We start from the raw sequence: 22,924 nt of genomic DNA, 5'->3' as shown, positions 1-22,924 counted from the left end.
CAGTTTATCCCTCCCTCCCTCACGCCCCCGGTAACCATACGTTTATTTTCTACATCTGAAACTCTATAATCTTTATTTTCAACGTGGACATTCTTTACTTCTGGTCAGTGCGCCCTTTTCTTTAATAATTAAAGCAGATGTACAATGTCGGTCTGATAGGCCACATACAAGCTATTTAAATTAGCATCAAATCCAAGTGAACTCATGTAGAAGCCAGAACGACTTCTCTGTATCTCAATATGTGAACGTTTCTTTTATCAGACCTCATCTCAACTAATTATATCTGCAAAGACACCGCTTCCAAATACGGTCACATTCTGAGGTTCTGGGTGGACACGAATCGGGGCGGGGGGGTGGCACTCTTCCATGCAGAACAGCACATAACATAAAACCACCCAGGCTTGTACGGCAGTGTCTCCGACAGCTCAGCCAAGAGCGCACGGTGTGGGCTGTGTGGAGAAGGCTGCCACTGTGCCAGCTACAGATACCATTTCTTTGGGCGAATCAGAGGCGCGAGTCAAGGCTTTGGCTGCTAAGGAATTGAAATGTCTACATTAGAGAGGTTGCTGTGACACTCCTGGCTGGGCCGTGGCACTCGGTCCCCTGCAGGCTTTGAGTTACTTTCCTGTAGTGATGAAGCAGCCGTGGCTACCTGCGTTGGCCCTGGGCTGCGTTCTCAACCAGGGGTGATTTTGGCCCCCAGGGGCCTTTGGTGATGTCTGGAGACATTTTTGGTTGTCACAACTGGAGGGCAGGGGCTTCTGGCATCTCATGGGTTGAGGCCAGGGATGCTGCCAAACGTCCTACGATGCTCAGGTCTGGCCCTACAACACAGAATGATCCAGCCCCAAGTGCCGGAAGTGCTGAGATTGAAACCCTGCTCCAGACCATCACGTCGCCAGCAGAGCTAAACAGCCCCCTTTCTCCCATAACTCACCTTCACTTACAACAGCAGAAGCTGTGGGTTAGGCACCGCACTTTACCAAGATCCTGAGTATTTGAAAACCAGAGGGGAAAAAGGATTGGGGCGATGTGCAGTGTTTCCTATAGTCATCTTAGTTTTTTCAGAAGAATTTATTTTTAACCACAAAATAATCCCCTCCCTAGTACAGATTGGGGGAGGGGAGAGGGAGAACTACAGGTTTAGAAATACAGACCATCCATTGTTTTTTTTTTTTTTTTTTTTTGCGGTACGTGGGCCTCTCACTGCTGTGGTCCCGGACGCGCAGGCTCAGCGGCCATGGCTCACGGGCCCAGCCGCTCCGCGGCATGTGGGATCTTCCCGGACCGGGGCACGAACCCGCGTCCCCTGCATCGGCAGGCGGACTCTCAACCACTGCGCCACCAGGGAAGCCTGACCATCCATTCTTACTGAGACTTGTCTAGTTTGGATTTTGCTAAGACAGATGGTGGTCGTGAGGGCCACAGCCATGTTTACTGATGGCTTCCTGCTTTGGCACCAATAAATCCGTGATCAGGAAAGACTTGGAAAAGAGGAGGCTGCTTGAGGAAGAGGTCAGGAAACTCTTCTCTGACACAGCAAATTAACGTTCCTTCCAAGTGTATTTTTTTCTTTTCTCTTTTCTTTTTATCGTGGTAAAACACATGTAACGTGAAATACCATTTTAACCATTTCTAAGCATACAGCTCGGTGGCATTGAGTACACTCATCAGTGTAGTTTTGAGTCCAGGCTGTTGCTCTTGCTGTAATAATGCTGCTTCTCCCGGCCGCAGACTGTTTCCTCTGCCAGCCAGCATGCCTGACACTCAGCCAACCTATAATCGAGTCCTCCTGAGTCTGACCCAGTAGATGTTATTGTCCCAGTTTGTGGATGAGAAAACCCGTTGCAGAGAGGATTCCGACCCCACGTGTTGATTTGATTCCAGAGTCGCACTGACTTTGTCCAGTGCCTTTCGAAGGAAGAGCCACACAGTTGGGGAAAGCTCCCCCTTCTCTGCAGGCTTCGTCAGCAGCTCTCAGGGCTGTGCCTGGCCGGCTGTGAGGTTTCCAGGTCCACATCGATAACCGTAGACTTGCAAGTTGTACATACGTTCATTTTATTTAGATTACTTTTCTTTCCATCCCCCATCCGTTTCAAGTTTTATAGTGAAAAAGGAGTAGATGCTAACATGTTAACTCTAAGTCTCATCCTAAGGATAAACCCCCCCTTCTAAGTACAAATCTCAGAGAAGTCACTCATTGGACCCTGTAGCTGGAACACGCACACACATGCACACATGCACACACGCACATGTTAAATTTCCGACTGAGGACCCTTCAAAACTGCAGCACAACTCTCCTAATGATAATGCAAGTCAAGGCTTCAATAGGATTCGTTTGTGAAAAATGTACATTCAGCTTTTTGATAACACGCCGACTGAATGAAATATGCTGTTGTCCAAGATGCAGGTCTGGTCTTGACGGTAGGAAACCTCATTTTCCAAGTATTTCATCTCACGCATTGAATCATGTTTTGCAGCTAAGAATTTGCAGCTGAGAACGTATTCCATACCTCAGCCTTCCACCGGCCTAGAGGATGAAGAAATGGACCCAGAGAGGGTAGAGAACCCCCATGTCAAAGTACGCACGTCTCTTTCTCCTCTTGGGTGGGGTAATGGGAATTTCACGCCCTCGGATGAGTCTGGGTAACCGCCACAGCTCATACAAGGAGTATATTGCATTGGAGTGGAGATGATAGAATCCTGTGTCTGGGGGTCCCCGAGATCACCCTCGGATTGAATGATTTGCCACAATGACTCACAGGACCCAGGAAGGCTTTTATACTCATGGTTATAGTTTATTTCAGTGAAAGGATGCAGATGAGTATCAACAGAGAACAAGGCACACAGGGCAGAGTCCAGGAGAAAATACGAACAAGTTGTCCTTTCCAAGTGGGGCTTCAAGGACAGCATTCATTCTCGCAGGAGCCATGTGTGACAACACGCAGGACATTGTGCCAATCAGGGGGACTCACCCAAGCCTTGGTGTTCAGGGTTTTTATGGGGGTCAATCACGTAGGTGTGAAGTGCCCACAGTTAGTCTGCAGTGCCCCCCGGCTGCCCCAGAGGACAAACGGATGCGGTGTGACCCGGGGCCCCAGGCAAACAAAGACAGGCATTTAGCATAAATCACGTTGTTAGTATAAACTCTGCAGCATGAGCCAAGGCCCCAGGTGTACAGAGATGCTCAGATCAGCCAGGATGTTCCAAAAGCTTAGAGGTTGTCACCCAGGAGCTGGTTCCGGGCTAGTCTTGAGAACCGTTGGAATGTGCAGGGTTTGGACAGCCCAGGCCTGCTGAGTTAACCATTTACTGCACAGATCCCAGGGAGGGAGCATAATGTTAGGATGTAGACATTTGGCCTGAGCCATGCTAAATGCAATTAGGTTCAGCTGCTCTGTGAATATGCCTCCCCACAAAATACCCGAATTCAGAACAGGTTTGTTGCAATTTGTGGCCCAGAAAAGCTCGATCTGGACATTTCCCAGGTCACTTTATTCAAGTGTAGCTGCAGTGGCCGGTTGGTGAAAGAGTGAGGCTTAGAGTTCAGCATCTGGGTGAATTTCAGCTCCTGTGTGTGGTCTGCTGGGAAATGAGCTCAGCAGTGCGTGGAGTGGAGAGCTCAGGTGTACGTGAATATTAGGGGATTTGGATGCACGGTTGTATCTCCTCATGACTTTTTTGTTCCCTGTGTTTCAGAAAACTGTTAAGCAAACCGTGGAAAAGACATATCTCCATGTGCTTTGTACTCCTGTTCCTGAGGAGTTTCTGAACGAGAATGTGGTATATTTTCTCAGAAACACAAAAGGTATCTTTCCAGCACGAGTGTGTGTGAGTGTGGGTGTGCGTGCATGTGCGTGTGTATATGTCTGAGACTCTTTAATTTTTACATGTCCTTGAGAAGATAGATTTTTTTTTTTTTGGCGGTACACGGGCCTCTCACTGCTGTGACCTCTCCCGTTGAGGAGCACAGGCTCCGGACGCGCAGGCTCAGCGCCCATGGCTCACGGGCCTAGCCGCCCCGCGGCATGTAGGATCTTCCCGGACTGGGGCATGAACCCGTGTCCCCTGCATCGGCAGGCGGACTGTCAACCACTGCGCCACCAGGGAAGCCCGAGAAGATAGCTTTTTTATCAGTACTGTCAATCCTCATTGTTCACGGATTCCATATTTGCAAATTCACCGACTCACTCAAAATTTTTGTAACTCCCAATCAGTATTTCGATGCTTTCATGGTCATTTAAGGACACATACAGAGTGGGGAAAATTTGAGTCACCCAACACTCATGGACCCAGCTGAGGTCAGGCAAGGCCGTGCACTGCCTTCTTATTTCATTGAATGCTATAAACAAGTGTCTTTATCGTGCTCTGTTTAGTACCACAGTTTTCTAATTTTTGTGGGGGTTTTGGGTGATTTCGCTGTTTAAAGTGTCCCCAAGGGGGAAAAAAAAATGTCCCCAAGGAAGGTGCTGAAGCGCTGGCTAGTGCTCAGAGAACAGGAAGGCTGTGATGTGCCTGGCAGAGAAAACTCGTGTGTTAACGTAAGCTTCGTTCAGACGTAAGTGATGGTGCTGTTGGCCATGAGTTCAATGTTAGTGAATCAACAGTAATGTTAAATAAGTTGTCTTTAAACGGAAACACACATAAGGAAGGTTATATACAGGCAGACCTCATTTTATTGCGCTTCGCAGATACTGCATTTTTTTTTTTTTTTACAAACTGAAGGTTGGTGGCAACCCCGTGTGGAGCAAGTCTATCAGGGCCATTTTTCCAACGGTATTTGCTCACTTTATGTCTCTGCATCACATTTTGGTGATTCTCTCAATATTTCAAACTTTTTCATTATTTATTATATTCGTGATGGTGATCTGTGATCAGTGATCTTTGAAGTTACTCCTAGGATGCACTGAAGGCTCAGACGATGGTTAGCATTTTTTAGCAATAAAGTTTTTCTTTTCTTTCATTTTTGGCTGTGCCACACGGCATGTGGCATTGTAGTTCCCTGACCAGGGATCAAACCCGTGCCCCCTGCAGTGGAAGCGCGGAACCCTCACCACTGGACCGCCAGGGAATTCCCAGCAATGAAGTATTTTTAAATTAAGGTATATACATTGTTTTTTTTAGACATAATGCTATTGCACAGTTAATAGACTACAGCATAGTGTAAACATACTTTTGCACTGGGAAACCAAAAAATCCGTGTGACTCGCTTTATTGCGATATTTGCTTTACTGTGATCTGGAATCGAAACCACAGTACCTCCGAGGTCTGCTTATATTGATGGTTGATGAAAATGTTGTGACCAGAGGTTCACAGGAACCTAGACCCATATTTCCTGTAGGAACAATGGCTCAGCATCCACTAATTCTGTGTTCGTGGTGACCTCATAGAACATAAGTACTGCAAATAATGAGAATTGACTGTATTGATGTCATCTCAGTTCTATTTATAACAATTAGAGGAAGATTCAAAATGACGTCACCCTGAGTTATAAGACGAGTTTTGGTGGGCTTTCTCCACGTTGCTGTGTGATTTTATTTTATTTCTTTTTTTTTAATGTTTTGGCTGTGCCTCGTGGCAGGTGGGATCTTAACTCTCCGACCAGGGATCGAATCTGCACCCCCTGCATTGCAAGCCCAGTCTTAACCACTGGACCGCCAGGGAAGTCCCGGCTGTGTGATTTTATTTTATTTATTTTTTTACATCTTTATTGGAGTATAATTGCTTTAAAATGTGTGTTAGTTTCTGCTTTATAACAAAGTGAATCAGTTATACATATACATGTGTTCCCATATCTCTTCCCTCGGCTGTGTGATTTTAGACAGAGGTGCCACTCAGAAGCCAAGTTCATCCTTCAGGGTAACTTCTTGGCTGGATGTTCCCGCTGTGCATTCCCACTGCACTGCCCAAGTGATTGTTCTCTGGTCTCTTCTGACCCTTTGCTCTTCCTCTTGCCGTATTCCATCCAGGCTGACTCTCCTCTCTCTCTGACTGCGCTTCCCCCATTTCTTCTGCCGTTGCCTCTACCTCCCAACCTGTGCATAGCATACCCTAAATTCTAGAACAAACATTCTGTTGCTTTTCTTTTCCTTTTTTGAACTTTGATGGCCCTTTGGGTCACGACCTCACCGCTAAGCTCTGAGCTTCTGTAATTCGTTCTTCCCAAGTGAGTGGGAATAAGAAGAAAGATGACAGATAGAGGCTCAGTATTAAACAGCTACTCCTGTTACAGTTCTTGTCTGGGGAGGGGCCAATCTCAGCTCAGTGTTTCCCTTTTTTAAATTTACTTATTTATTTATTTTTGGCTGCACTGGGTCTTCGTTGCTGTGTGCGGGCTTTCTCTAGTTGTGGTGAGCGGGGGCTACACTTCGTTGTGGTGCGCGGGCTTCTCATTGCGGTGGCTTCTCTTGTTGCGGAGCACGGGCTCTAGGCGTATGGGGTTCAGTAGTTGTGGCACAGGGACTTAGCTGCTCCGCGGCATGTGGGATCTTCCTGGACCACGAATCCGTGTCTCCTGCATTGGCAGGCAGATTCTTAACCACTGTGCCACCAGGGAAGCCCAATGCTTCCCTTTTAACAGTAATCACAACCCAATACAGTAAGTCCCCTACATACGAATGAGTTCCATTCTGAGAGCGCGTTCGTAAGTCCGGTTGGTTCGTAAGTCCAACAAGGTTAGCCTAGGTACCCAACTAACACGATTGGCTATATAGTACTGCACTGTAATAGGTTTATAATACTTTTCACGCAAATAATACATAAACAAACACAAAAAATAAAGAAAGCAGTTTTAATCTGTACCCTTGAAAAGTACAGTAGTACAGAACAACAGCCGGCACACAGGGGCTGGCCTCAAGTGAACAGGCAGGAAGAGTTACTGACTGGAGGAGGGAGGGGGGTGGGAGATGGTAGAGCTGAAGGACCGTCAGCAATAGGGGACGGAGGGCGAGCTGCAATGTCACTCACGCCTGACGCTGATGGCACAGGTTCCGGTTCCTTGCTGGAACCAGATGCACGTTCGCACCTTTGAAAATTCTCCACCTGAAGGTTCGTATGTAGGGGACTTACTGTAACAACAATAATCAGCTTTGGGCGGGGCGGGAACAGCATTTACCCCGACTTACTGTTTACTCTCATCATATTTTTTTTTACAGTTATCTTTCACTGATGTCAAGCTTTCTTTCTTTTTTCATACTTAGTTTTTACAGTTTCCCTTGAAGTAAATTTATTTCAGTAAAGAAGCATCTGATAGAAACCTATTAGGCAAAGAAGAGTGCGCGTCTACACAGATGCTGGGAAAGGCATGTAGACTGAAGCTTGTGAAATAATTGCAGTTGATATGTTTGCTGTGTTTCCCAGTTAGATTGAGAGAAGGGTCCAAGGGACCTTTAAAGTGTCTACCGAGCTGACTGGTGCTGACTGATTTTTTGATCAGGGGGCCGGTGGGGAGACGGGGAGGGAGGGAGTGCACATCAAAGAAAACCTGGCCGAGAGGTAGACTGTTCCCAAACTTGTCTTTTAAAACCACACGACTTGGGAATTCCCTGGTGGTCCAGTGGTTAGGACTCTGTGCTCTCGCTGCCGGGGCCCGGGTTTGACCCCTGGTCGGGGAGCTAAGATCCTGCAAGCTGTGCGGTGTGGCCAAAAAATAAAGAAAAAACAACAAAAATACCCCCAAAAAGCCCATGACTTGAAAGGTACTTTCGTGATGAATTGGGGAGGCATGGCTGGGAGTGGGGAGACAGAGCAAGCAAGGAGCCCAAGAAACGTTTCTAGAAAATCCAAAGTGTTTCTATCCTTGTTCAGCTGTAGACGCTCCAACTAGATCAGCTCGTGTGTGTGGCTCCTGGGTGTTGCTTTTGTGAACCTCTGAACCACAGCACGACCCTCAGCGTGTATTTGTTTCTCAATGAGCGCGTATCCTGACCTGTGCCTGGAACATTCCTTTGTAGTTACTTGTGAAGGAGGAGCTGGTTCCTGTACACTTGGAAATGTTATCTGTGTCCACTTCCCTCCTCATTTCATTCCCCAAATCTGTTCCTGTTTAGAGACCATCTCTGAGGCGACAGACATGAAGGAAGCTATGGAAATTATGCCCCAAACACTGGAGTATGGAATTATAAATTCACATGTGCTTGGTCTCCTGAAGGATATTATATGTCAGGTAAGTACGGATGGAAAAAAGAATCTCAGCACTGTTTAAGAGTAAGGCCATCTAATTCATTGATTCCACAAAGAGGTGGTCAGCAGCTCTTAGATTCCAGGTGCTGTCATGGGCCCTGAGGACAGTGGAGCAGTGAGCAGGACAGATGACAGCCCTGTGCTATGGGAGGTTATACTGGGGGAAGGACACCAAACACCAACACATAAACTGGAAAATATCAGGTAGTGACAGGTGGCATTAGGAAAATAAACCCTAGTAATGTGATAGAAATGACCTGTTCACGTGTGTGTGCATGCGTGTGTGTGTGTGTGTGTGTGTGTGTGTGTGTGTGTGTGTGCAGGGGGTGGTGGTAAGGGATGACCTTTCTGGGGAGGTGACATCGGAGCTTTCTTTATAGACAACCAATAAAATAGCCCATAAGCAGCCTTGTTCACTAATGATAAGTTATTAGGGATATGTAATAGGGTGGGACTGAGGTGGTCAGGAAAGACCCCTCTGAGGAAGTGGCATTGAATTGAGGGGGGAATGAGGTGAAGGCATCAAACGTGAGGATCTGCAGGAAGAGCATCCTGGGCAGAGAAAACAGCACATGCAAAGGTCCTGAGGCAGGAGCAGACTTCACTTGCTCCAGACACAGAAGGATGACCAGTGCAGCTGGAGAGTAGTGAGGGAAGTTTGGAGAGGAAGGTAGGTTTGAAGCACGGCAATAAAATGATCTGGTTTGCATTTTTCTTCTGGCTGTTGTGTGAACAACATATGCAGTGGCAAGAGTGTATGGGACCAGTAGACCTAATAGCAGGCCGTGGAAACGTCCAAGTGGTGGATGATGGTTGTTTAGGCTCCGGAATTCAATCAGGGGAGGGAGCGGGAAGCAAACAGCATCAAGAATATGTTGGGGGGCTTCCCTGGTGGCGCAGTGGTTGAGAGTCCGCCTGCCGATGCCGGGGACATGGGATCGTGCCCCGGTCCAGGAAGATCCCACATGCCGTGGAGCGGCTGGGCCCGTGAGCCATGGCCGCTGAGCCTGTGCGTCCGGAGCCTGTGCTCCGCAACGGGAGAAGCCACAGCAGTGAGAGGCCCGCGTACCGCAAAGAAGAAAAAAAAATATGTTGGGCATGGAGCCAACAGGACTTGCTGATGACTTGGATATGGAAGTTTAGGAAAAGAGCATCCAGAATGATTCCTAGGATTTGTGTTTGAACAAGCAGGGAGATTTGGGGGTCATTACTGAGATGGGGGGGGTGGGGGGATCTGGAGGAAAACCCCAGAACTCTATTTTGCACATGTTAAGCTTGAGATGCCTCCTAGACATCCAAGTTGAGGTGTGCAGCAGGATGTATAAGTCTGGAGCTCAGGGAAGAGCTCAAGGGGTTCTTCCAGAAATATTTATTGAGCATTTACTATATTCTATAGCAGTAATCAACATAGTCAAGGTCTGTGCCTCACAGACCTTACATCCTAGTCAGGAAGATTTACGTTAAACAAGATCAATGAGAAAATGTACAGTGTGTTAGATAGTGACAGGAGTTCAGGAGAAAGATGAAGCTGGGAAGGGGCTTAGGAAATGTTGGCAGGTGGTAAAAGTAGGGCTTTTGAAATTTTGGATAGGGTGGCCAGGAAGACCTCAATGTTGTCTTTTGCTGGGACTGTTGCAGTTGGCTCCTGATAGATTTCCCAGCTTCTGCTTTTGCCCCTACACTATATTCTCCACATGCCAACCAGAGAGATCCTTTACAGAACGGGAGCCACTGACATGGTGTCAAGCCAAGGGACTGGATGAAACAACCAAGGGAGAGAATATAGAAGGGGGAGAATGAGATGAGAGGGAAACTAGGGGGCAGGATGATAGGGGGCCAATTTATTATTTTTGAAAATTGGGCAAATAAAGGGAAGGCTCTAACCATTTATTCTGCCTTCTCTATATGAACTGGATAATCAAATAGTAGATAAGAGAAGTGTCTCTTTATAAAAGCATTTCAGCTATTTAAAAAAGAAAGTTTAGAATGAGACTCTTTCAGTAGTGCAGCTCTCAGCGTGTTGAAGGATCTAGGTATTGAACATCAATGGATGCTAAAGTCAAAAAAAAGAAAAAAAGGAAGAGAGAGGACTTCCTTGGTGGTCCAGTGGTTAGGACTCTGCACTTCCACTGCAGGGGGCACAGGTTCGATCCCTGGTTGGGGAACTAAGATCCTGCATGCCTCATTGGGTGGCCAAAAAACCCCCCCAAACCAAAAAAACAACCCCCCCAAAAGAGAGAAAAACCAAACATTATTTGTCTCCTGATAGAAGAAACACCAATAGTCTTGGCAAAGGGATTCTGAGCCAGTCTCTGGACCCAGCTGCCAATTTGCAGGAAAAGACAAGAGGAGCTTGTTGAGCTCTACCATGAGTGTGCAGTCAGCAAAATCCAAGCTGGGAGACTCGAAACGTTCTGGGATCTTCAATACACTGGAAGTACATGTAGATTAAAAGAGTCTGAAAGACGCGTCAAATTTTAGGAAAAACGGGCAAAACTAAAAATCAAAACCCAGCCCAATCAACCAACCCACCAAACAAACAAAGAAGCCAACCAACCTGTGGGCATTTGTACATCACTTTCTATGTGAGGGTAAGTTATGTAATTGTATTCACGTGATTTCATAAATTCATGCTTCTGTCAACTGAATTTCCCAAAGACCGCGTGCTCAGTATCTTCTTTATTTTCACCTTCACACAAACTTGGAGCTTAGCTGATGGGTTAACACGCAGTTCTCGCTTCCCTGTGCCATAGTTTCTAACTCAGCTGCCCTGTGGCTGGCGGCAGCTAAAGAAATACAGTATTATCTTCTGGGTAGTCACCTCAGGCTTGGTTCAAACTCTTTACCCTTGGGCCATTCTCAGTCAAATATAATTTCTCTTTCTTTAGGTCTGTGCTCCGGGCTGGAGTAGTTCACTTTGTCACTGTATTGTTACTTTCTATTATCGCGTATTCAAAGCCAGAGGCAACTTAAGTGCATGAATTGTTGAATATGACGTGTGATTTGCTTCTTTTTAAAAAAATTTTTATTACAGTATAGTTGATTTACAGTGTTGCGTTAGTCTGCTGTACAGCACAGTGACTCGGTTATACATACACATGTATCTACTCCTTTAGCTTCTTTCCCCAGATAGGTCATTACAGAGTATTGAGAAGAGTCCTCCCTGTGCTATACAGTAGGTCCTTATTAGTTACCTATTTTATATAGAGTAGTGTGTACATGTCAATCCCAATCTCCCAATTTATCCCTCCTCCCTCTGCTTTCCCCCCTGGTAACCGTAAGTTTGTTTTCTACATCGGTGACTCTGTTTCTGTTTTGTAAATAAGTTCATTTGTACTCAACCATAAAAAAGAACGAAATAATGCCATTTGCAGCAACATGGATGGATCGAGGAATTGTCATACTGAGTGAAGTAAGTCAGACAGAGAGACAAATACCACATGATATTGCTTATACGTGGAATCTAAAAAAATGGTACAAATGATTTGATTCGTAAACTCGGCTTCTCAGGTTTTCTTGCCAGCCTTGTCCTTCAGTCAGCACAAGGATGCGAGCCTGGGATTCACATCTGGAGAAGTCTTGGACTCCTCTGAGTACGACATAGACCTACCTAGCATGCCCGGGGAAGCAGTAGAATATCACAGCATTCAATTAATACGGGATGAATTTTTAATGAACATCCAGAAATTTGCAAGTAATATTCAAAGAACAATGCAGCAACTTGAAGGTAAGGCTTTATTTTTCTCCTCCTTAGTTAAGCAGGATACGTTTACTTTAAGAAGAATTTTAGAGTTCAGGAGGTTTTTTTTATTGTTTTAATTTATGATCGTTCTTGTTTACCTGCTCGTGATATGAAAGACACCAAGCTGGACATTGTAAGAAACACAAAGAGGAATGAAAAATGACGAATCCTTGTCCTCAAGGATCTTATAATCCGGTGCCCAAAGAACTATGGCAGAATAAGGAGCTTGAGAGAGATATTAGGGTCTTTAGGGCTTGGAAGAGTGAGACCATATTGGAGAAGTGGTGGGGGAATCAAAGAGGACTTCTGAAGGAGGCAGCATTTGACCTCATCTGAAAGGATGAGCAAGGCATTGGAGTAGGTGGAGTTGGGGAGCAAGGGCATTTTGGGCAGGGAGAATGATGGACCTTTGGTGGTTCTTTTTCCATTCATTTTGCTAAGTACTCTATGAGATTCAGTTTGCTAAGCATTCTGTATTTTCAGTCTGAAGACCTAGCCTTTCAGTATGAAAAATTCTCTTGATAATTTCCTCCACTATTTGTCTTTGTTTTCTCTTGTTAATATTCCTGTTGGATATGTGCTGTTGATTCTGTTTCCTATCTTTTCACTTGCATTTTCCATCTCTTTGTCTGTGTATTCTACTTTCCTGAAGAGTTCCTTAGCTTCTACCTTCACAAATTTTGATTAGGCTTTTCACATCAGCTATCGTCTTTTTAATTTTTAAGACCTCTTATTCTGTGATTGTACCTTTTCCATACATTCCAAACTTCTGTTCTAGTTTGCTGGATGCCATGTTGTCTCAAATCTCTGAGACTAATAGTTGGGATTAAAACTTTTTTTTTGTCTGTTCTTTACATTCTCTCAGTTTCCTCTGGAGTCATTGTTTCTGATTTATTCTTGGACTGTCTGTTTCATGCTGGAGGCTTTCTCGAATATCTGTTGAGCTCTGGTTGTTTGTTCAATTTTTAATTTAATTTAATTTAATTTAATTTGGCTGCATTGGGTCTTAGTTGCAACACGCGGGATCTCCTTTGCGGCACACGGGATCTTTCGTTGTGGCGTGTGGGCTCTCTAGTTGTGGTACGCAGGCTCCAGAGCATGCAGGCTCAGTAGTTGCAGCATGTGGGCTCTCTAGTTGTGGCGCACGGGCTGTATAGGGCGCAGGCTCAGTAGTTGCGGCGCGTGGGCTTCGTTGCCCCATGGCATGTGGGATCTTAGTTCCCTGACCAGGGATCAAACCTGCATCGGAGGGTGGATTCTTACCCACTGGACCACCAGGGAAGTCCCTGTTTGTTCAATTTTTAAATTGACATCACTTAGGTTGTAAACTCAGGACCATCTTAAATAGCTAAATCATTTTGATCGAGCTTAACACTGGAGCAGTGATCTAATTATCTAAAGTGTTTTAGTTACATTCTAATGAAAGGGAATGAGATATAGAAATATTAGGACAGGGAAGTACCAGGCCATATACTGATGTCTGGAGAGACAAGCCAGCTGATTAACTGGAACATACATTGTCTGTAATCATTTTCCCCAAACTAGTGGCTGACTGACCATTTTTATTCTACTAGGTGAGATCAAGTTAGAAATGCCAAGCATCAGTGTAGAGAGAGAGGTGTCTGACCTGGCAGCTGACCCAGAAACCGTGGAAATTTTGGAGCAGTGCGTGATAAACTGGTTGAATCAGATATCAGTAGCTCTTGAGGTCCAGATAAAAAAGACGCCTCAGGTAATGTGTGCAATGCTTTTGACGATCCCTGATCCAGTTCATGTTTGCCATCCCGAGAACGAGCCAGGAGTCTGCGGATCTGAGCGATCTAGCCTCTTTTCTTACTGTTTTGTGACCTCCTTAAAAATATCAAAGTAAACGTACCCAAGATGTCATTCTTGGGCTTTCTGACGTTAGTGTGCTAATAGATGACTCTCTGCTGTTGATAAAGATAATACTGTGTATGGGTCGGGATGTTTGGGCTAAAAATAAGAAAAACCAAACCAACCAGCAAACCCAACTCAGCTGGCTTAAATAAGAAAGAGGATTTGTTGGCTCCCGTAACTGAAAAGTCTAGAGGCAATTCTGGATTCAGGTATGGTTTGATCATGACTCTGGCACTCTAGCTGTGTTGCTCTGTTAATTTCTTGGTTCCAAACTCCTCTCTGAGGGGGCTTCCTCCTCAGGCTGGTTTCCTTCATGGTGGCAACTGGTAATAGTTTCTGACCCCACATCCACATACCACCTTGTCCAGAGAAAGACGGAGTGTCTACCATTCCCGACTGGAGTCCTGAGGTTTCACTCTGATTGGATCATCCTAGGTCAAATGCCCACCCCCGAAGTCCTTGTATGGATTAGCCCCTAACTAGAGCGTTTGGGAGGAGAGGCCTGGATGCTGGAGGAGCAACCACAGGTGTGGACTCCCCACTAATGATGATGCTGTTTGTGTGCTCCTGTCATCTCTCAGGGTAATGGTCCTCTGGCCGAAATTGAATTCTGGCGAGAAAGAAATGCCACCCTAAGTGCACTCCATGAACAAACAAAGCTTCCAGTAGTCAGAAAAGTCTTGGATGTGATCAAGGAATCCAATTCTATGCTTGTGGCCAACCTGCAGCCTGTCTTAACTGAATTGTTCAAGTTGCACATGGAGGCCTCAGACAATGTGCGGTTTCTTTCCACAGTGGAACGTCATTTCAAAGTATGCCGGGTGCACTGCACTTTGGAAAGTCAGCTCTGTAAACTAGATTTCACACGGATTTAACTTCCTTTTGTTTGTTCAGCATTTAAAAAATTGTAGTAAAAAATATATAACGTGATATTTATTATTCAGCCACTTGTAAGAGTTCAGTAGCATTAAATGCATAACTGGGTACCCCTTATCACTATCTATGTGCAGAACTTTTTCACCATCCCCAACATAAACTCAGCATCCCTTTAAACAACTCCGACTTCCGCCAGCCCTTGGTAACCTCTTTTCTAATTTCTGTCTCTCTGAATTTGCCTGTTCTAGGTATTTCATAGAAATGGAATCATACCATCTTTGCCCTTCTGTGTCTGGTTTATTTCACTCAACATAATGTTTTCAAGATTCATCCATGCTGTAGTTATATGTCAGAATCTCATTGCTTTTTAGGGCTCAATAACATTCCATTGTATGTATACACCACATTTTGTTTGTCCATTCTTCTGTTGATGGACATTTGGGTTATTTCCACCTTTTGGCTATTGTGAATAATGCTGCTATGAATATGGGTATACAGATATTTGTTTGAGTCTGTGCTTTCAGTTCGTTTGGGCATATACCCAAGAGTAGAATTGCTGGGACATCTGGTGATTCTATGTTTAACTGTCTGATAATTCTGTGTTTAACCATCTATGAAGATTCTATGTTTAACTCTTTTCCTCAGTGACTGCACCATTTTACATTCCCACCAGCAGTGCGCAAGTGTAATTTCCTTTTTCGGGATTCCCCTCCCCTCTGATTTATCATACACAGTACCATATTCCAAGGCCAGGAGTCGTTACTCTTGTCCCAATAATGAGACCAGTAAAAGTCCTGTTTGTGTTGCTGAGGGGTTAATATGTGTGTGGTGAAGCGCTGTAGAGATACAGGCCCAGGTCCCGAGTATCCCACATCTGCATACGTGACCTCTCTGAGCCTGTTTCTTTCTCTGGAAAACTGGGATCATGAGAGAACCTACCTCAAATGGTTGCTGGAAGGTTCAAATGAACTTATGACTGCAAAGCACTTAGCACATCAAGAGTAGTATCGGGGAAGCAACTGTCCAACAACTGTATGAGTGGTCCACGGATAAGGATCTATGTGGTCCTGTATAAGTGGTACAACAAGTGATCGAATCTGAGGGCTTGAGGTCCAAGTGGAATCTGCCATGGAGCTGATGTTAGTGGCAACATCATCTCCTTCTCTGAGATTTATTTATCGTCTCTGCAAAATGAGTGGCTTGCAGAGATCAGTGAGAGTCAAGCTTACATCACTCATGCATCACTTTTGTAATTTTTCCATCCCTCTGTGCATCTGAAACTTACTTTTCTGTAAGTTGACTTTTTAAAAATATGTATTTTATTTATTTACTTATTTTGGCTGTGCCAGGTCTTAGCTGTGGCATGAGAACTCTTAGTTGTGGCATGCATGTGGGATCTAGTTCCCCGACCAGGGATCGAACCCGGGCCCCTTGCATTGGGAGCATGGACTCTCACCCACTGGACCACCAGGGAAGTCCCTCTTTAAGTTGACTTTAAATTTGTACGTGTGTGTGTGTGTGTAATTTAGCCTCAAACAATCATACCTGTGCAGTCATGGGTTTGATATACCAGTTGTTTCTAATACGCAGTAAAATAAGTATATATATATATATTTATTTATTTAAAATTTTTTTTCTTGTGTCATTTGACTTTTGATATGGTTTGTGATATTTAAAAATTTTTTTTTAAAAATTAATAATTTTATTTTTGGCTGCATTGGGTCTTCTCTGGTTGCGGTGAGCGGGGGCTACTCTTTGCTGCAGTGCACAGGCCTCTGCCTCTCATTACGGTGGCTTCTCTTGTTGCGGAGCATGGGCTCTAGGCGTGCGGGCTTCAGTAGTTGTGGCACGCAGGCTCAGTAGTTGTGGCTCACAGGCTCTAGAGCGCAAGCTCAGTAGCTGTGGCGCACAGGCCCAGTTGCTCCGAGGCATGTGGGATCTTCCCGGACCAGGGATTGAACCTGCGTCCCCTGCATTGGCAGGCGGATTCCTAACCACTGCGCCACCAGGGTAGCCTCCATATTTTTTAAAAGGTTTGAGTGCTGTCAGAATCGTCTCCCTTCCTGCTGGGGGACACATACCCTGGAAAACACTGGCACCTCTAGGGCACCTCTAGAATGCCAGCTTTGATTCATTCAGTGGCACTCTTGCCACTAAACATAGTATAATTATATGTCTATAATATGTATACACACACCATGCTTCACATACGTGTCTGCAAATTGCTTTATTAACTTTAATTGTAAATCTTATCTTTCCATGTCAGCACCTACAGACCTATTTCAAACTTCTTTTCTTTGTTAAACATTTTATCCCATAATGAGGACTTCTTTAAAATTAAGAAGAATGTCCTACACTGTGGGTGGGAATGTAAGTTGGTGTAGCCACTGTGGAAAACAGTATGGAGGTTCCTCAGAAAACTAAAAATAGAGCTACCGTATGATCCAGCAGTCCCACTCCTGGGCATATATCCAGACAAAACTATAATTCAAAAAGATACATGCACCCCTGTGTTCATAGCAGCACTATTCACAACCGCCAAGACATGGAAACAACCTAAGTGTCCATCGACAGATGAATGGCTAAAGAAAATGTGGTACGTATACACAATGGAGTCCTACTCAGCCATAAAAAGGAATGAAATAATGCCATTTGCAGCAACATGGATGCAACTAGAGATTATCATACTAAGTGAAGTAAATCAGAAAGAGCAAGACAAATGCCACGATATCACTTATATGTGGAATCTAAAATATGACACAAATGACCTTATCTATGAAACAAACAAAATCAGGGACATAGAGAACAGACTGGTGGTTGCCAAGGGGGAGAGGGTAAGAGTGGGAGTTTGGGATTAGCAGATGCAAACTGTGTGTATACAGAATGGATAAACAACAAGGTCCTACTGTACAGCACAGGGAACGCTATTCAATATCCTGTGATAAACCAGAATGGAAAAGCATATGAAAAAGGATGCCAAAAAAATTTTTTTTAAGTTGAGAGACCTTAAACAGAAGCCCATTTTTTCCTGAAAGTACTAAAACCCAGAAATACCCTTGCGTTTAATTAAAATACCTTTTAAATACAAAATAAAAGAAAAAAAAAGAAAGAAAAAAGAAGAGGGGAATTTCCTGCACACTACTTGCTTTCTTACACGGTTGGCCCCAAGGCGAAGGTGGCTTGCTTTGCTCTCTCTCTTACATGTGCCTCTCCGGCTAGAACATAACGCATGGATCCAGCTTTCACGTTGTCTTGGAAACAATCCCCTCCATGATGAGTGCCCTGAGGATGGTGTGGATCATCTCCCGACACTACAATAAAGACGAGAGGATGATTCCGCTCATGGAGCGCATTGCCTGGGAAATCGCGGAGAGAGTCTGCAAAGTGGTGAATCTTCGGACTTTGTTCAGGTAGGAAGGAAAGGCACTGTGTTTTTCTTAAGATCTGAAACCACTTTGTCGAAACATAATTCACACACCATACAAGTCACCTGTTTAAAAAGTACAATTTAATGCTTTTAGTATATTCACAGAGATGTGCGTCCCTAGCCATCCATGATTTTAGAATATTTTCTTCATCCCAGAAAGAAATCTTGTCCCCTCGAGCCTCACTCCCACCCTCCCCAGCCCCCCAGCCCTGGGCAACCACTGATCTACTGTCTGTCTCTGTGGATTCGCCTCTTCTGAACATTCATGCACATGGAATCCTACAACACGTGGTCTTTTATGACCGGCCCCTCCCCCTCAGCATCATGTTTTCAAGGTTCATTCATGGTGTAGTTTGCATCGGTGTTTCATTCCTTTTTATGGCCAAATAATACTCCACGGTGTGGATTACTCAGGACCGTCTTCCTTGGTTATCCTCGGAGAGACCGAGGCAGATCGTCCAAGGGAACCTTACTCCTGGACCCCAGACCCCCTCAGGTGGAACAGCCTCTGAGGATCAAATGTGGAAGGAGACACAGATCATTTTTTTACTTTCTTTTTTTTTTTCTGGTCGGGCTGCTCGACATGCAGGATCTTAGTTCCTCAACCAGCGAACGAACCCGTGCCCCCTACAGTGGAAGCATGGAGTCCTAACCACTGGACCACCAGGGAATTCCCTTTTTTTTTTTTTTTAACTTTCTTGAAAAACAATCTATATAAGTGAAATAGGTACCAAAATCTCAGCATTATCATTTTACTCCGCTGTTGCTTCCGGCTTAGGACCCAGGGCCACCTGCTCCCCTTCCAGCTCAAACAGAAAGCTTACCAGGCTTTGCACATTGCAGTTTGGGGCAGCTGCATCAAAGGTCAGCCTGGGCCGCGGCTTGGAATCCTGCCTGCAACCCCACCAATCACATCCCTGCCAGTTTCATCAGAACAGCAGCTCACCCGGGAAGGTTTCTGCAGTGAGACCATGACATCAGAGGGGCTCCGCTCCTTGCTTAGAATTGTCCCCCTAGAAGCCTGCTTCCCCCGGGGAGCGGGGAGCGTGGCTCAGATCCCCTACGGCTCAGACCCTCCTGCCCATCACAGCATCTCTTTGCTTCCCAGAGAAAACCGAGCGAGTGCGCAACACAAAATCTTGGAGGCCAGAAACACCCTCAACATGTGGAAAAAGGCCTATTTCGACGTCCGGGCCAAGATCGAGGCTTCGGGGAGAGAGGCTCGGTGGGAGTTTGATCGGAAGCGGCTGTTCGAGAGAACAGATTACATGGCCGCCATCTGCCAGGATCTCTACGACGTCCTGCAGGTGGGGTGGGGGGCTTGGTGGTGGCGTCCTCTTCAATGCATGCAAAGGTGGTTAGAGCTGGGATTTGCCCGATGGAAGGCAGTTTGGCTTTTTGACAGTGGGCCTCTCCGTGTCGGGTGGGAGGCAGAGAGGGTCTGGCCAGGAGAAAAGCCTGCAGAGCAGACAGCATGTGCCGGAATGTCCCAGAGCACACCTGACCTTTGCAGCTCTCCCTTGAGTTTTGTGACAGCCCTCTTTCTCCCCCTGCTTTTGGTTTCCTTTCCTTTCCTTTTCTTTTTTGGTTGCACTGCAAGGCTTGCGGGATCTTAGTTCCCCGACAAGGGATTGAACCCGGGGCCACGGCAGTGAAAGCGCCGGGTCCTAACCCCTGGACTGCCAGGGAATTCCCTCGGTTTTCTTTATCTTTTAATTAAAAAAAAATTGAAATATAGTTGATGTACAATGTTCTATAAGTTACAGGCGTACAGTATAGTGATTCACAGTTTTTAAAGGTTATACTCCATTTATAATTATGAAATATTGGCTATATTCCCCATGTTGTACAATATATCCCTGTAGCTTATTTTTTTTTGTTATTATTTTTTTTGTGGTACGCGGGCCTCTCACTGTTGTGGCCTCTCACTGTTGTGGCCTCTCCCGTTGCGGAACAGAGGCCCCGGACGCGCAGGCTCAGCGGCCATGGCTCACGGGTCCAGCCACTCCGCCGCATGTGGGAACTTCCCGGACCGGGGCACGAACCCGTGTCCCCTGCATCGGCGGGCGGACTCTCAATCACTGCACCACCAGGGAAGCCCCTTGTAGCTTATTTTAAACCTAACAGTTTGTACCTCTTACTCCCCACCTCTAGTAACAGCTAGTTTGTTCTCTGTGAGTCTGTTTCTTTTTTGTTATATAGTCACTAGTTTGTGGTATATTTTAGGTTCCACATGTAAATGATTATCATGTAGTATTTGTCTTTCTCTGTCTGATTTCATTTAGCAGAATACCCTCCAAGTCCATCCATGTGGCTGCAAATGGCAAAATTTCATTCTTTTTTAGGGCTGAGTAGTATTCCATTGTATATATATGTACCACATCTTCTTCTTTTTTTTTTTTTTGCGGTACGCGGGCCTCTCACTGTTGTGGCCTCTCCCATTGCGGAGCACAGGCTCCGGACGCGCAGGCTCAGCGGCCATGGCTCACGGGCCCAGCTGCTCCATGGCACGTGGGATCTTCCCGGACCGGGGCACGAACCTGTGTCGCCTGCATTGGCAGGTGGACTGTCAACTGCTGCGCCACCAGGGAAGCCCCCACATCTTCTTTATCCATTCCTCTGTCGATAGACATTTAGGTTGCTTCCATGTCTTGGTTTTCTTTTGACTCTGGCCACGCCTTCTCAGTGTCTTCTGCAAAATCTTCCCCCTCTGTCTTTCCATTAAATGTTGGAATTCCTCAAAGGCGGTCAGAGACCTTCTCTCCGCTGAAGCCATGCCATCCCTGCCATGGCCACAATGACTGCCCGTCTATCTGCCAGGGCTTCCTGTTGATCTGATCCCACTCTCTTTTGAATGAATGTCCGCAAGGCTTAGTGGCTGATGGGTTGAATTAGCCAGCCCTTGTCTCATGAAGGTCCATCCATTCATTTATTCTCTAAATATTTATCAGGCGCTCACAACGTGCCATGCACTTGTCCTTGCTGCTAGAGAAATGATGAGCAAAGACCAGGGCCAGCTCTGTGACCGCAGTGCCCAGTGCAAACAGAAATGTTGACTCCTTATTCAATAAGCAGGAAAAAAATGCTGTTAAAAGTCTTAAAATATAAAACCTTTTCCTTCTGACATGTCTCGCCTTGGCATGGCCTTGTTTGTTGGTTTGTTAACGACTGTAGCAAAGTAAAGAAAAGAAAGTAAAAGAAAATTAAACGTTTAAATTATTTGCATGAATTTTACGGTTCTTCTTTATATTGTGCAGTGTCAGCTTAACATGCAAAGAGAAGGGTATTTGTCTGGTGTGTGGAATCACTGAAATGACACAGTTTGTATTTTGCAGCTCTTTCTTTTTTTAAAATAAATTTATTTATTTATTTCTGTTTGGCTGCATTGTGTCTTTGTTGTGGTGCACGTGCTTCTCATTGCGGTGGCTTCTCTTGTCGCGGAGCACGAGCTCTAGGCGTGTGGGCTTCAGTAGTTGTGGCATGCGGGCTCTAGAGCGCAGGCTCAGTAGTTGTGGCACACGGGCTTAGTTGCTCCGCGGCGTGTGGGATCTTCCCGGACCAGGGCTCGAACCCATTGGCAGGCGGATTCTTAACCACTGCGCCACCAGGGAAGTCCCTATTTCGCAGCTCTTAAGTGCAGATGTAAATGCTTCATGTGACTAACTCGGCTGGTTTCATTTCACTTCTTGATGTGTGCAGTTCCACCAGCGTTCTCTGCTTCAGCTCACTGATGGGGAAGGAAGGCTGAGAGGAAAAGGAGTTGTGGGTTTTCCTATCTCCATCATTCCTTCTGTGTCGTCATTTTCAGCGTGAATAGTTGGCCGATGCGGTGAAGTACAGGGGTGAGGAGCAATATGGTAGGTAGGGTTCCTTGGTCGGGTATGTTTCTTAGCCTTTTTTTTCTGCGTTGGAAGCGAGCTCTGTTTTGAAAGGAGAAGGTGGCCTCTCTGAGCTGTTGGTGTCCTCCTTTACTCACTGTAGCTGCCACACGCTGACTGGTACTCGTTCTGAGTCTCCCTGAACTCTCGTGCATTGTGGCTCCACCGGGATTCTCTGCTCATGGGACCTCACACGCTGCATGTCAGTGGGATGTTGTGAACAGCACACACGCAGATTTCATTTATCGCCTCTGCTCACACGTGTGCCCGATTGTCCCCTGAGACTTCATTTACAAAACACAAGTTCAGAGATAAAATGATTGAGAATTTCAAGACGGTAACAGCAGAGCCTTAAACCCAGCACGGGACCCTCTGGAGCCTGGGGCCCTGTGCGCCTGCCCGGGTCCCACACCTATGAAGCCAGCCCCGTCTGTACGTAGTCTATGGCTCATGGAGCTTACAGTCCAGTAGAAGAGAAACCTGGTAGACAATAATCGCACAGATGCATAGCTACAGCTGAGGTGAGTGCTAGGAAAGAAGACTAGAGGGGGCTGTGGAAGTGTGCACAGGGGCATGGCCTGTTCTAAAGGGTCGGACTCGATGAAGGCATATTTAATAATGAGTAGTAGGTATCTGGCATTTCACACTGCAGGTGCAAAGGCCCTGAGACAGAAAGGAACGTGGGATTGAAAGAGGCCCGAGGTGGCTGCCAGGCGGCAGGGGGATAGCAGTATGGGAGGACATGGAAGCAGTAGGTAGGGGCCTGAGCATGCAGACTTTGTAAGCTGTGTCAGGCCATCTGGAACGGGTCCTTTGTGCAGTGGGCATAGTACCAAAGGGATTAGGCTTTGGTACTCCAAAGGGAGGAGGCTACCTGTGTGACCAGATTCTTGCCCTCAGGTAAACCTAGATATGCAACCCGCTGGTCGTTAGAGCAAAAGC

At 45.8% G+C, this 22,924-nt stretch overlaps 1 protein-coding gene and 1 non-coding gene across 2 annotated transcripts in view; both read left to right on the top strand.

The window, feature by feature from the left end:
- DNAH10 (dynein axonemal heavy chain 10) overlaps positions 1-22,924 on the top strand; it is a 147,578-nt gene that overhangs the window by 5,365 nt on the left and 119,289 nt on the right. The window contains exons 3-10 of the mRNA XM_060027909.1: positions 2,481-2,581; positions 3,700-3,808; positions 8,049-8,164; positions 11,692-11,908; positions 13,498-13,655; positions 14,383-14,613; positions 17,897-18,087; positions 19,213-19,411. Coding sequence (XP_059883892.1) covers positions 2,481-2,581; positions 3,700-3,808; positions 8,049-8,164; positions 11,692-11,908; positions 13,498-13,655; positions 14,383-14,613; positions 17,897-18,087; positions 19,213-19,411 — 1,322 coding nt within the window. The remainder of the gene's footprint in view (positions 1-2,480; positions 2,582-3,699; positions 3,809-8,048; positions 8,165-11,691; positions 11,909-13,497; positions 13,656-14,382; positions 14,614-17,896; positions 18,088-19,212; positions 19,412-22,924) is intronic.
- TRNAG-UCC (transfer RNA glycine (anticodon UCC)) lies at positions 10,274-10,346 on the top strand. Its single transcript has one exon. It is a non-coding gene; the product is annotated as a tRNA-Gly (tRNA).

The sequence above is a fragment of the Delphinus delphis genome, chromosome 13, assembly GCF_949987515.2.
Source record: "Delphinus delphis chromosome 13, mDelDel1.2, whole genome shotgun sequence".
NCBI classification, from domain to species: Eukaryota; Metazoa; Chordata; class Mammalia; order Artiodactyla; family Delphinidae; genus Delphinus; species Delphinus delphis.
Note: the sequence above shows the minus strand (reverse complement) of the source record. Positions and strands in the feature narration are given on the sequence as shown.